Source organism: Podarcis raffonei, chromosome 2 (genome assembly GCF_027172205.1).
Source record: "Podarcis raffonei isolate rPodRaf1 chromosome 2, rPodRaf1.pri, whole genome shotgun sequence".
Classification (NCBI taxonomy): Eukaryota; Metazoa; Chordata; class Lepidosauria; order Squamata; family Lacertidae; genus Podarcis; species Podarcis raffonei.
This window is the reverse complement of record NC_070603.1, coordinates 42878598-42893588: the sequence shown is the minus strand read 5'-3', so window position 1 is coordinate 42893588 and position 14991 is coordinate 42878598. Positions and strand designations below refer to the sequence as shown.

At 42.4% G+C, this 14991-nt stretch overlaps 2 protein-coding genes across 2 annotated transcripts in view; one reads left to right on the top strand and one right to left on the bottom strand.

Annotated features, from left to right (window-relative positions):
* Nucleotides 1-1149: 1149 nt before the first annotated feature.
* Nucleotides 1150-11992, bottom strand: WDR45B (WD repeat domain 45B). Its single transcript, XM_053376223.1, has 10 exons — nucleotides 11703-11992; nucleotides 7968-8042; nucleotides 7467-7568; nucleotides 6704-6791; nucleotides 6492-6586; nucleotides 5562-5752; nucleotides 4596-4681; nucleotides 3445-3546; nucleotides 3109-3230; nucleotides 1150-2630 (listed from the first exon to the last, which is right to left on the bottom strand). Exons 1-10 carry the CDS (start codon nucleotides 11767-11769, stop codon nucleotides 2524-2526), a joined length of 1035 nt encoding a protein of 344 aa, XP_053232198.1. The 5' UTR covers nucleotides 11770-11992; the 3' UTR covers nucleotides 1150-2523.
* A 187-nt stretch (nucleotides 11993-12179) lies between these two features.
* The window catches only part of LOC128407635 (ketosamine-3-kinase-like), a 32329-nt gene continuing 29517 nt past the window's right edge, over nucleotides 12180-14991 (top strand). The window contains exon 1 of the mRNA XM_053376220.1: nucleotides 12180-12199. The gene's annotated coding sequence lies outside the window, so the exon portion shown is untranslated. The remainder of the gene's footprint in view (nucleotides 12200-14991) is intronic.

Genomic DNA, 14991 nt, shown 5'->3' with positions numbered 1-14991 from the left:
GGTAGATAATATTATCCTAGGGTTGCCAGAGGTAGGTGTGTGTGTGTGTGTGTGTGTGTGTGTGTGTGTGTGTGTGTACACACTATCCTTATAGACAATATGCATAACAGTGAGGGTCATGGAAGGTGAAATACAGAACACTGAGCATTTTTAAGTCTTAAATGTGTGTGAAGTAAATGATGTTACAATTGACAAACTAGTGTTAACTACTGGGATTTTAAAAAAATGTTACCTTACTTCAACCTGTGGATGATGGAACTGAACTTCCTGTTATTTTGCTTCAGCATACCTATCCTTGAAAAATTCAGCAAACATTACTTCTCTACCTGAGTTTTACGAGATTTGCAAGGGACTTGCAGTGATGGATTTCAGCAAAGAAGCAACACTTTTCAAAATGTTTTTTTTCCTTATTAGCCCGTTTTTTAAAGATATTACTGTTTAAAAACTATATGATAAAAGGGTACCCCTAGAACAAAAGGGAATGCTAAGAATTGGAAGGTGGTGTCAAAGAATTTGGCCAGAGACATAGATAGGAAAGAGAAAACTACCTTATACAGACTGTTTGTCCACCTAGACTCAACAAACATGTTTCCCTTCACTGGTCCACTAATTAAAAATCTCAACATTGTTGGATACAATCTATTAGCGCCATAGATTACATGCATCCTACTCCTAATTGATCTTGAGCTATTTAGGCAATTTAACTAAAACAGAGAACAGAACTAGCACCCATATACAGTGGTACCTCCAGTTGCGGATGGGATCCATTCCGGAGCTCCGGTCGGATCCCGAGGTTTTCGCAACTGGAGGTGCCTGTTATGTGCATGTGTGCTGGCGTGGTAGAGCGCTTCTGTGCATGTGGCAAAGCCCGGAAAAATACCGTATTTTTCGCTCTATAACACGCACCCGACCATAACACGCACGTAGTTTTTAGAGGAGGAAAATCCGTAGGCATGCCACCCGTAGGCATTTCCTCCATAACACGCACAGACATTCCCCCTTACTTTCTAGGAGGAAAAAAGTGAGTGTTATGGTGCAAAAAATACGGTACTTCCGGGTTTGACACGTGTATATCCCGAAGGATACGTAACCAGAGGTGTGCTTAAGTAGAGGTACCACTGTAGAGAACTTCTGTTACCATAAAATGAATACAGCAAATTAAGTCACTTTAATTAAAGAAAATTACAAAAGGTGTGCAAAACAATTTCCATGATTAAATACACATTTAAAAGCAACATGCAAACTGACATCTGAATATAGGTTTTAGTTAAATGACAAATTCCAATACTTTTCAACTTGAACCAAGACTTCAATTAATTTTGAAGTATGCATGAAATCAAGGGAGCTAATAACTGAAGTTGTGTTTGAAGGGGATGATATTGGTAACTTCAAATTATGTGTCCAAATACCTCATTTCCCAAAATATAGTGTTGTGATTGATGTACTACTTAGTGTTCAGAGAGACGGCGGCTTAGTTTGTTCCGAACACATAATAAGCTTGCTGTATGATAGGGATTTCTTACAGACTATAAGGTGGGAAAGCTGCAGCCCTCCAGCTGTTTGACTACACCTCTCATCATCCTTGGCCATGCTGGCCAGCACTGATGGCAGTGAAGTCCAGTAACATCTGGAGGGTCACACTTTCCCCCTTCTTGTTGTTCAGTATACTACCCTCTTGGCCATTACAGATTATCTTGTACTTGTAGAACTTCCCCAGCACAACCTAAGTGCAAATACCAATGGATCAAGAACTGAAGTGTCTGGAATGGTTATTTCCAATATCTAAGCTGTTTGCTGTCACTTTCCCAACATCTCAACATTGTCCTATGCCACTTCCTGCCCTGCAGAATGGTTATTTAGGCCAACAGTACTTTAATGATGTTTGCTATGGATTTCTTTTGGCACCTCTGACAAATGACAAACAAGTTAATATCTATTTATAACAGCATGAAAACAAGGACCTTGAGCATTCTCTCTCTGTCAGAGCAAGTGCAACTAAAAGCCAACTTGCTATAATATTCCTTTCTGTGTATTAGAAGATAGGAGGAAAAGGACATTTTACAAAGGCAGAAACTGCTGGTATAGATTTCCTGCCACCCCCTTAAGCACGGTACTAGAACTCAAATCTGTATGTACTTTTGACATGTTCCATTCACTGTTTAAACCTTAGTAATCTGCCGCTTCACTCTTATGGAGTGGCAGGCACTAAGCTTCACAGTTTAATTACAGAGAGAAACCCAATAGGCACAGGCTATTGAAACATTTTTTTAAAAAAAGGGGGGGAAATTGAAGGAACAACAGCAGCCAAAACTTAACATTTAAAACCAGCTGTTGACAGTTAACGTAGTAGTCCTCTGCCTTGCTCTGTCCATACTGGTTTGGGCTTCTTAAAGTCATCTGTCCCATCTTGAGCAGCACAGTTGACTGAAGGTAGTGAGAGGCCATCTCTTCAGGAAAGGGAGAATAAGCAGGACGGGGTTCCAGATCTCCTTCCCCCCTACCTACAAATTTCCATCAGTTCAGTCAAAGTTTGTCATCAGTCATTTCTAGGAACTGAGCATAGACATCCCTGGAGCATTCCCCTTTTTGATTGAATAAAAATTTGTAGTAGCTGCCATCTGCACAGATCGCTGCAAGAGAAAGATACTGTTTTCAGTTTGGCAACTGAAGTCAATTGCTTACACATTGTGTTTCACTGCACAGCTTTTGCTTGTGAGAGCAGCAAGAGACACCACATTACCTGCAGGCTAAGAAACATTCTCCTATAAGACCTGCGCTATATACGCCAATCAATTCTAGCGCCTGGCTTGCCCCACCCCAGATAGTTCTTGATGAATCATTAAGCTGCCCTCTGTGAGGATCTCAAGCAACAATCTTGAGCGTCCAACATTCCTTGCAATCTAAACATTTTACAATCTTAGGCTGCAATCATACGACATTAATCTGGAGTTAAAACCCATTTATATAAAACACACTCCCATCAAGTACAGAGGGAGATTCCTCTAGAAAGCTTGTTTGTGAGCACAGCTGCTTGAATTCATGGGCTATGTTTGGGATATGCATAGTGAGGGGCCTTGTTTGATTTTTGGTGAAACTTGAGATTCTTACCTAGGACAGAATTCGGCTCTGTTCCAAAGGCACAGATGCAGGGAGAGCCTGAGGGAACCTGAAATTTGGAAAAACTCCATTTGGAACTGAAGTATTTGGGCAGGAAGCTGGCTGATGCTAAGCTGAAAAAGAAAGAAAGCTCTCTTCAGCATCATCTCAACCCAGTAGTCCAGGCACTGAAGCAAACTGACTCCTAGCAGCACGTATTAAGGTTCACAATTATTTGAGTGATTATTTTAATTATTTACTTTATTTTAGCTACTGATACATTCTTCCTGTATGAAGTTACCTAATCATTTTTGCCTAGAGATCATCACACTGGCCTCAGCTGCTTACCTCGACTGCTTGTTCCTCTTAGGATCCTCCGCAGCAAAAATGTGCACTGTGGCATGATCACTTGACACACAAATGAGAGAAGCATCTTGGTTGAAGTTAATGCTAAAGGAGAAGTCAGAAACAAGTCTGCTTATAACACCACTGTCATGGAATAAGTTACTTTTTAAAGAAATGCCTATGTGTATATACTGCAACTTTTCAAACGCTATAAGCCAACCTCTTTCCCAAGTATCTTAAAAACCAGAGTTTCTAACTGTAGGTTTTGGGGAGGTTATCTAAAGCAATGCCACCTTGCAACAACATACCCAGTGAGATGCTAACCTTTTACCAGCAGGTGTTGATGCAGAGTGAAGCAGCATCAGCAACTGAAGTGGTAGAAAGTGAAAGAGCATTCACCCCAGAAGTAAACCACATAGATGGGAGGAAGGGAAATATATTCACACCTTTAGAAAGCATTAACTCCTCCATAATACACGTAGCTGAAGAAAAGGGCACACAGATATTGGTGAGGCATAATTACTTCTTAATTAGTATCTTAGTTCTTCTATAAACCAACACAGTTGCAGGATGAATGCTACTTTAATTCTGAGTTTGAAAAAAGGTGCAGACATCAAAGATCCTATGGACATAGAACTAAGGGATCCTTGTTTCCCCAACTTTTTAAAGCTATAGAAAAGTTCACATGTTTGAACTGATGCTTTATTGTATATCTCATACACTGCTACCTCTCAGAGTTAACCCCCACTCCCATTTTTGTTTGTTTGTTTAATGCTCAACTCTCAATTGGATTAAATTCATCTTGAACTGTACTGCTGCTGATTTCTCTACCTCTGTGATGTCACATTTCCCCCCAAAAGAATTTTCAGATACCAAGCCTAATGTTTATATTTGTCTGATGTGCTACACATAACACTGAACCGGCTAATGTGAAAAGCCAGCTGACAGTATCAGCTGTATGATTAGTAGGTCACAGATGGAAGAAAATTATTCACACACAGGAAGTTCATGTCTCTTAACTGGAAAACGGGGGAGTAGTTTTAAAGCATGAAACCCCCATTTGTACAGCAGCCACTCCCTCATCTTGCTGATGATCAAGGCAAAGCATGATTCCGCCAATCCCCCCAACACATTAACAAAACAATAAACCTTACCAGTAGATATTGGCAGCCTGAGACCCTCTGCGCAGTTCCTGGATTAAATGCCCAGATGATGTATCAAATATTCTTATTAGGGTCCCCTTGAAAAGCAACAGCACACATTAAAGATGTGAGGGGAGCCTTTCAAAAACAACACAAGTTCTTCCCAGAACACAACATTAGGATACAGCTGTTCACTTCCCAGATGATGGCTCTGTCATTTTACCTCCACCCTACACTATCGTAGCTGCACATCTTTGCCTTTCCCATATGGAATTATTTTTGTTATCTGGTGCTATCCTTCCCACATATTTGGAAATCCTCTCAGGTTTATCTGCATGAATATATCCAAGATCAATGCCACTAAAGTCAGTATTTTGACAGGAAAATTGAGAAAGTCTACATGAACTGGATTTATACCGTATACAGTAGTCTGACGGCCTTTAGAGCGAGATGAGCACGCAACCCTAGAGTCGGACACGACTGGCCCGTACGGGCAGGGGTACCTTTACCTTACAGTAGTCTGAACCTAGTATATAACACATTTGTTACATATTTTGGAAGATTCTGGCATGCAATAGTGAGGCAGCAGGATGAAAGGTTTGAGTGAGGAATGAATAGCCAGGGAACCTGTTCGAAGCAATGCAGGTTACAGGCTGCCAAAGAATGCAGAGTTTATCACTTGACCAATATTTGCAATAACAGCATGCATATTTTCAAACGTAATCACTACAACCACAAAGGTTACCAACTTTCTATATAAACTTTAAAGCCAAGACTTTCATGACTTTCATAAATTCAACTTCTGTGTTAGATGATACAGTCTTCCCAGTAGGCTTAACAGTAAATTAAAGACTATACAATGCACCTATTAAAATGCCATGCAGACTCTCAAGATGACACAATTCAGGGTTCATTCTAAACCATTAAGGACTCTTGTGTTGTTTCCTAGCCAACTGTGGAGTAAAATCATTGACTTACTTTTTCTGATGCTGTGGCAATTCTTGTTCCCTGTAGGTTAAGAGCTATGCAACTCAAGACCCCTTCATGAGCTGGTATATCTACAGGAGGTTTCTCTGTATTTGCCAGGTCCACTATCTGCACATGTCCAGTATGTGTTCCAGGGAATGCAAGCAGGGAATTATTACTGTTTGGGCACAGGACACAAAGACCTGAAATACAATTTAAAGTATTGAGGAATATGCATTTTTACTACCATCTCCGTTCTCCCCACCTTCCATCTGAAAATAAGTTTTGAGAGTACGTGTAACACTCAAAAAAAGCAAGCTAGGAAGCTTCATGTTTCCACATAGCCATGAGTGTCAATGTCTGTATAAGCAAAAGGCAGGATTTACCGAATGAGTCCCATCAGCGCAAACCCTGCAATAGAGCTTCTGTTTGTGCAATAGGGCTTTCCTCCCCTTCTCCTGCTTCCATGGCTCTCAAAATTGGCTCAATGTGATTGGGAGAACCCTCAGAACAGCACACAGGGGAGGAGAGGGGAAACTGTTTTGTCGGACAAACTAATGCTCGCAGTGATGCAATGTTCATCATAGCATACCGTGGACTCCCACCCAAAATTGACAATTAGCCCTATTCCAACAATGCATTTTCCAACAATGTTTTTTCTTTTTTCCAAATCCAATGTGAAAACTATGGGAAGATGGAGGACAAACTGTTTCGTAAGTTTTTCCACTGCATTTAATGGGGATGACAAGGATGCTATGGCTCAGCATCACAGCACTTGCAAAGCATGAGAAAGGTCCAAGTAGTTTTTTAATATATTTAAGTCCTAGGGTGTGCAAAATAGACAGCATCAGTTATCATAAGGAGTACAATAGCAAACAGAAGAAGAACAGCACAGGATCTTTCTTTGTTCCTCTTACACTTTATGTAGTGGATAACACTTACCTTTAGGATTGTAGCAGGTTTCGAAGACGTGCAACTGGTGAGGGTTGTGCGTGAATGTGAAAACCTTAATCATAGAGTCCAGAACTACCACGATTCTGAAAGAGAAGGCAATGGCAGGCCAATTAGCATCATGTCCAGCTATACTGGTCCAACTCCAAACTGGGTGAAAAACAGAAGGAGCTCTCCATACAACAGAGTGTGACCAGACTCACCTATCTCTTCGCAGCTTAACTGCTTTGACTTCTGTGGAAAATTCTATTTCGATAACGGTCTTCTTTTTCAGATCATCCCAGATCATCACTGCAGAAATGGAAATGGTCTTATTAGTCTTAAAGTAACACCTTGCAATCTTACAAAGTGCTTCCAGAGATGCCACTTTGGAAGTCTAGCTACATGAGGAACTACTGCATCCCAGACTACTCAGTTTGCACTGGTTCACTTGGCAAAAAAACAAAAAAACAAAAACCATACCCCAAGTTCAGATCTTCAAAATTAGACATTGTACAGTTAGCATTCAGTTACAATTGGTTTGGGGCAGGAGAAAATAGAAGCATCAGCTACATCCAAACAAGTCTTATATGATGGCATTCTGAAGCTTAGTCTACCCTCTTCTTCACCCTCCCCACCTGCTACTGCCAATAGCTTTTTATTCCTGTTTATGTGGGAGTGCAGTATCATGGCTGCTTATCAAAATCTGTTTATCCTTTGACCATCTGGAAAAACACAAATTATCCTGAATACAGGGAAACAATAGGTCACAGATTGCTCTAGCTAGCACCTGGCATTAAAAGGAATGATACCTCATTGCACAACTCGAGAAGGGTGACAGCTAAGTCCACATTTATTCAAATTTTAAACTACCCAGGAGGTTTTCGATAAAATCTGCTTGAACACCAGTTACATTAAAGCTGCTTGGAAATGTTTAGTGCTGAACTCAGCCCTAAGCTATTGCTTACTTACTGCTCAATACTTTACCTTTATTAGGTGGGTATTTGGGTTTTTTTCCTCCACCAACCAAAGCTAAATAATTGCAGCGAAACAACATTTCAACATGGCCAACGCCTCCTTCTAGAAATTCTGGAGAGGGAAAAGGGACATTTTTAATTAAACACTCAAGGCAAATAAAAGTTTATTAATACTGTAACTTCTTTGTGTATCAAGAGGATTCTCTCCAAAGACTCCAAGTTAAAATGCAGCTGATGTCAGTCCTCTTTTACTTTTTACTCCTGGAGTGCCTCGTTTCAAGACAATGCTTCATCATCAGAAAAGCCTGCTCAGAGCCTTCTTCTGACCACACATTATGGACACAGCAATATTATACTGGATCAAAGTTTTAAAAAATTGTACTCAAATTCTGGCAAGTGAAATCTCTGTTCTATGCACAGTTACTTGAGGGTATAGGATTGCACAGCATGTGGTTTAAGATGAAAAAAATGGCGCAGCAGAACAACTATGTATATTGAGGAAGAATCTCACCTTGTTTCTCCTTCTCTTTGAGCGGATCTGCATTAAACACTCTAAATCCATTTTCCATCCCACATGCAAAGCACCCTAAAAAAGAAGAGGATTACTACGTCAGGTATATATGCTCTTTATCAACAGGCAAAAGACAGCTCAGTAGTAGCACATGCTCTGTGTACAGAAGTCCCAGGCATCTCCCATTAAGAGGGTCAGGTAAGACTCATCCCTGCCAGAGATGCTCTTAGTCACAACAGGCTATACAGGAATCTAACTGCAAGTACAGATCCAATGCATTACAGTGGTTCAGTTGTGTCCATGGCAGTAGAATGGATTTGTGAACATTTTAGAAAAGCAATTGGCACTAAAAGCTATAAAGATGCCTGGAACCTGATGTATTTTCTTGGCTATTTAGGATCAAACCTACACAGCTGTTTATAGGGATTAGGGAGTCCTCATTCTGCCAAGGGTAATTTGTTTTTGAACAGGCTGGCCCACAACAGGCTTAAACTGAGAGCTCTGTCAACCACACATTTCCTGTTTCTTGTAGTTGATGCCAGTTATTGAGAAAAATGTGTCTTCCCTTTCCCCGCCCCCTTCTGTTCCTCTACCTCAGCATTTATAGTAACTGCATATTATTTTCCCCATTTATTTGTTTACCAAGAAGCACAATCAAGTACATCAATCTAAATATTTTTTCCTTTCAGCCAGTTCAAAACTTTATTTATTATAATGGTTTAGAATGAACCTTGAATTTATGAGCCACCACATAAAACGCCTGTTCTTGCGTTGACACCTTTCAGACCTCTTGTGGGGGAGGCACCCAAAGAAGGGCCTTGGGTGATGATCGCAGGAGTCAAATAATTTCATGCGGGGAGAGGTGGTCCCTGAGGTATTGCAGTCCTGAGCTGTTTAAGGCTTTATAAGTCAAAACCAGCACATCTGACTTTGTTGCCAAGATAAAAGCTGGAATTCCAACAACTCTACTAGCCTATAAACAAGCACCCTAGGAAACTGCATCCTGTAGGTGTAGCCCATACAACCCACATGATGTAGCCCATACAACCCACATGATATAAAGTGTCTGATGCAAATAGAATGAACATTTTACTAGCTTACACGTTCTATGAAACTCCACTGAAGCTTTTATGGGGTGAGGTTTACTACAAGGAAGTTGATCCCTAACTTGTGTTACTCTAGTGAGTCATAGCCTATTTTCTTGGCAGAAAAAAAAAAGAACACTAGCTAGGATGACTATTTTTGCTAACTCATTCACTAAGGGCCACATCAATTTGGGATGCCTCACACACTATATTTTTAGGGGAACACATGAAATGTTAAATGTGCACCTAAACAAGTGTGATTTTCTTAGAAAAACAATTATGAAATGAACAGGAGCACAATAAACATAGGACACTCCTCAATTTGCAAGCACATGACTGGTGTAGTCACTCCATTTGAACTAGCTTCCCTATCAAATTAAAATGACAAACTATTTGTCATTGTTACTAATTAGGGATAATTGTAAGAACATAAGAACTGCCTGCTGGATCAAGCCAATGCTCCATCAAGTCCATCGTCCTGTACTTCAGCAGCCACCCAGATGCCTGTGGAAAACTCAAAAGCAGAACCCGAGCTCAGAAGCACTCTTCCCTCTAGTGCTTTCCAGTAACTGGTATTCAGAAACATTACTGCCTCCAACTGGGGAAACAGTTATCATGGCTAGTAGCCATGGATAGCCTTATCTTCCATGAATTTGTCCAATCCTCTTTTAAAGCCAACCAAAAGTTGGTGGACATCACTGCCTCCTCTTGAAGTGAGTTCCACATATTAACAATGTACTGCGTGAAGAAGTAATTTCTCTCATCAGTTCTGAATCTTCCAACATTCAGCTTCATTAGAGGTCCACCAATTCTAGATCAAGAGTTAGGAAGGGGTGAGCACTGAAGTGCCCACATTTATTGATGATATTGAATTGTTCAGGGTCTTTAAAATGTGCTAACAATTCATTTACAGTGAGTTGCATTTGCCATTTTACCAACCATTCATTCAGTTTGGAAAGGTCCTTTTGGAGCTCTTCACAATCTCTTTTCATTTTAAAGACCCTGAACAATTCAATATCATCAATAAATGTGGGCACTTCAGTGCTCACCCCTTCCTAACTCTTGATCATTTGTGAACAAGTTATAAAGCACAAACACCAATACCAATTCTTGGGAGACTCCATTTTGTGTTCCTTTTTGTTCTCTTCATTTGGACAAGACTTCCTTTTGTTAAAGGAAGCCTTCTTGCCTCCAACGGCTTCTTTGACTCTGCACATTACCAAACTGGCATTCTCTTGGCCCTCATGATACTTTTTGCCATCTGTGGTGTACAGGCCAGCTGAGTTTCTAATATTGCATTTTTAAACAAGTCCCCAACAATTTGGAGTGATCCAACCCACTTGACTTTGCCTTTCAACTTCCTTTTTACCAAGTTCCTCCCTTTGGGGAAGTTTCCTGTTTTGAAATCAAAGCGCATTTAATTTAGTAGTGCTATGGTCACTGCTCCCAACTGGCATGACAACAATTACATCTTGCATCAGGTCCTGGGCACTACTCAAGATTAACCTCAGGGTTGCTGACTTTCTAGTTGGTTCCATGACCAAAGGCACAGTCACTTAGGGTATCTAGAAATTTTGCTTCTTTACTATGATTCGAACACATAAGAGATACCGTAGGTCATAATGTTGCAAAACTTTCTGCTATGTGCCCTTCGATTAAAAGCAATAAAACTGTTCAGGACATTCAATTCTGCATGCAAATTCATATGCCCAAGAAAGCAGCTACCTCTGAAAGAGCTGCAGTTTGATGAGAATTCAAGCAAAGCAATCTGAGGAATAGAATGATTCAGTGCACAACTGGGCCAAAACACACATCTTAGCCCTAAGTCCAGCTTTGGCATCTGCTTGTGGGAACTGTTGAATTATGCATCAGTTGCAGTGGAAATGGCATTGAGTAGGAGGGCAAGCCTGACACTCATGCCCAACAAGGAGCTCAATATATGCAGGTTTTTAAAGAGAAAGACTAAAGGAGAACAAGATGAGGCAATGTACAAGGGGTAAAGCATCTGGGCTGGGCCAAGCAGTGTTGTATTAGGACAAAACAAGGCTCCGCGTGGAAGCCTGAGAAGGCAAGGAGGAGAATGGAAGCAACTGCCTCCCCTGTTTTGGTGTCTCTGGGCAGAGGCTGATCCTCCCCGCGCCTTTTGCAAAACACCAGACTCCGATTGCGCCCCATACACACCCAAGCGCGCTAATCAGAGGCCGGAATACGGAAAGGGGAGAGACGAGGCCAATGGGGGAAGTATCGGAACCCATCAACGTTAACAGAGAGTGCCAAGCAACGCAAACTTAAGGGACAAAGGCAAGGTGCTGGGGGGAAAGAGGAGATGTGTCTGAGCCCGGAGAGGGCAGCCCCCTCTCTTCGCCCCAAGAAGGGAAGGTAAAGCCCTCCTCCCCGCCCACCCTTTTTTGTGCCCAGGCATTCGTCTAGGCTGGCCGCGGGTTCGAGACCTGCGCCTCCCTCCTCTCAGAAGGCCTGGAATTATTTGGGTGGGGGCGAGAAACTCAACTTTCGCCTCTCCCAACCTCACCCCATTACAGACGCTGAACACGGGGGAGGAAAGGAAACCCGCCAAGCCCGAACGCCTCCCCCGCGGGCGGACAGGCGGACCCCTGACTCCCACCCTCCGGCGCCCCGCGAGGGTCTTTACCGTGGTCCTGGTTGAAGCCGGCGAACAGCAACCCATTCCCGTGCGGGTTGGCTGGGAGAAGGTTCATGGCGCCGGACTCCGGGGAAGGCCGCAGCCGCGGACGGGGGGGGGGGTCCCTCACACCATCGGGGGAGGGTCACTGGCCTGAGGGGGCGGCAGCGCCACGATTCCTTCCGGACTAGACAGGCGCCGCGCCGAGCACCGAGCGCGTCCAATGAGCCCCTCCCAGGCTGACCAGAGGAGAGCCGAATTGTCGAACGCCCGCCGCCGCCTTCCTCGGCTTGGCTCTTTCCATTCCCCAGCCTGCTACGTCCGTCCCCCTCTTTGCGAGCGCAGAGCGCGTCGCTCAAGGCAGGCCGCCCGGCGGAGTGCCAAGCTAACGATTAGCAGCAGCCCGACTCTCACCTGGCTGGCGCCACCGGGAAAGGTGGGCGACGGATTGCGCTCTCTTCTCGCGGTCTCCATCGCGTGTCGCCTTCGCTGCCCTTGCAAGAGAGGTAAGGGATCCTAAATGGGGTTACGAGGAGGCAAAAGACCCGCTGGACGTGGGGCAACGCAGCCCCCAGTAAAGTCACCATCATTCCAGGGGTTGCAGACGTGCTTCTTACTCCAGAGTTAGTCTTTCCTTCGGGAATGAGGCACAACTAGTGGCGGATTTACGTATAAGCTAAACAAACTATAGTTTAGGGCCCCACTCTCTGGAGGAGGGGAATTAAAGGGGAGGGGAACTGGATGTACATTTCCAAAATATAAGATAAAAAAACAAAATAACACCTACATACAGCAACAGTGTTTTGTGTCCGTTCTTAAGCTGAAACTGTTCTTAACCTGAGGTACCACTTTAGTTAATGGGGCCTCCCGCTGCCGCCGCACAATTTCAGTTCTCATCCTAAGGTAAAGTTCTTAACCCGAGGTACTACTTCTGGGTTAGCAGGTGTTTGTAACCCGAGGTACCTGTATTTGTTCTGTGCAAATGACTTTAGATACCTATTAGGTCCATAAATTACCATATAGCATATATTCAACACAAAAAACAGCCCAGTTGCACCTTAAAGGTAAAGGACCCCTGACAGTTAAGTCTGAAGAAGTGTGCATGCACACAAAAGCTTATATCCTGAGCTAACTTACTGGTAGTTGGCCTCTAAGGTGCTACTGGACATTTAAAAAAAACTATATCTATTTTGTCAGCATCAGACCAACACAGGTACCTACCTGAAACAAAAAACAGCAACAATTTGTTGTTGACAAAGGACAGCTGGACATATAAAGGGCCCCATTACCTTCAGTAGCTTAGGGCCTCATCAAACCTAAATCCGGCCAAGGCCCACACATTTGCAAATGAGGCTTACCTTTTCACCCCTTTGTGTTGCCTAAATGGCTTGTCCCCAGGCATTCACCTCCCAAGGAAATTACCTGTTAATTAACTTTTATACTTGTTGATTCTCCAGGGTTAGCCATGGCTGGCACCCACTTAGCACACAGGGTCTGCCTTCATTAAGCTTTTCACATGTTAATGTCAGGAGCTTTGAAGTGTGTCTGCAGAACCTAATACACATTTTAAGACACAAGGGCCTGACATGCAATTTTCACATCCCAGTTCTAATTATATTCCAACATATATTAAACCCGGGCATTTAGCACCTACAGACCTATAACAGTATGCTTCACATGTTGCTGTGCTTAAGACAATTTGCTGAGGAATAAACCTTCAAGTGCTCAGACCGCAGATTTTTCATAAGGCATATATAATCAAAGGACATTACTGGTTTCAGTAACACGCTGGCATACACACAGTACTACCATATACAGTACTACAATTTCTGTTCTGGTGTTTCATTTGTCATTCACTGTGCTTAGGAAATGATTTCCCCCCTTTCTTCTTCATCAAGCACTTTCACAATTAGGAACATGAAGTGACATGGAGGTGTGATGTGTTGGCTTGGCAAGTGTGTTTTGCTTATGCTTGGCAATAATTTTATTTTTGAATACTGCTTTTCAAACATGAGACAGAGAAACAGCGGATCCTGCCAACTCCAGGAATTCGTATTGCTGGTTTTCAAACAAATCACTTATCAATCACAGCTTTGACTTCACTCATTGGCTAAAAATACTGACTGGCAGGAGTAGCCAGATTGGCTCATTTCACAGAAACTGGGTACCTGCCTATTTTGCTTCATAACTTACTTTCTAGGAGGGCTAAAGGCTGGATTTGTTTTTGTTTTTTAATTTAAAAAGACAAGAGAAGAAAAGCTCTGAGTACCTTTGCCTAGGGGTACCAATTAAGACATTCAGTCTTGAACTGGGGGTGAGCAATGAGGTCAACAACTTTGCTGATGACAGCAAACTGTGTAGGCTGGTAAAAACGAAAAAATGGATTGTTAGGAACTTTCAACCATCTCTTCAGACTGGATAGACATTAAAATGGTGAATGTAATTCAGTGTAAGCAAGTGTAAAGTGATGTATATTAGAGCAAAAAAACAACAGCACCCTAATTTCTCATATACACTGAACTGGTGGTGATTGAGCAGGAAATATATTTGGGGTTGTGGGGGATAGCTCAGTGAAAGTGTAAATCTTGTGTGTTGTACTTGAAATTCTGCTCATCTCAAAGATGATACTGCAGAGCTGGAAAAGATGCAGAAAAGAGCAACCAATAAGATCAAGGGGCTGGAACAACTCCTCTATGCAGAAAGCTTACTTCACTTGGGGCTTTTCAATTTACAAAAAGGGTGGAATTAGCTACTGTGGAATTAGCTACTGTATGATGTAGCAATGGCCACCAACTTGGATGACTTTAAGAGTTAACTTCGCCTTATTCTCCATAATTTTTCTATCAATGTAATGGCCTTTTTTGCCTCCAGTATCATAAGGTGGTATGCCTTTGAATACTAATTGCTGAGGAGCACAAGTGGAGAAGAATGCTATTGTGCTAATGTCCTGCTTGTGGACTTTCCAGAGGCATCCCATTGGTCACTGTGAGAACAGGTGGGCCTTTGGTCTGGTCCAGCATCTTATGTTCCTATAGTAGATTGCAATAATAAAATAAGATTCATAGGCAGATGATATTGCCCTTGCAGTAGCAGCTCTGAAACAACAAGTGTTATTGATGGTGTCATGTGGCTTCTGGTTGTTCACCTGGAAGATGGTGGGGGCAGCCAAGGGGGTAACAGTGGGCAATTGTTCTTAAGAGAACTCTGCCCAGTAAAGGAAAAACAGAGTAAAAAAATAAAATAATACACCATCAGAAATGTTTTCAGTTCAAATCGTACGGTACAATATAAAATAAAA

Bases quoted from the DNA above. Each gene is read 5' to 3' on its own strand.
- WDR45B (XM_053376223.1), bottom strand. From the start codon at position 11,769: ATGAACCTTCTCCCAGCCAACCCGCACGGGAATGGGTTGCTGTTCGCC. The intron at 7,569-7,967 runs GTGAGATTCTTC...TTCCCTCTCCAG, and splicing joins CAAAGAGAAGGAGAAACAAG to AATTTCTAGAAGGAGGCGTT. The intron at 6,792-7,466 runs GTAAAGTATTGA...CCATTTCTGCAG, and splicing joins CAAATACCCACCTAATAAAG to TGATGATCTGGGATGATCTG.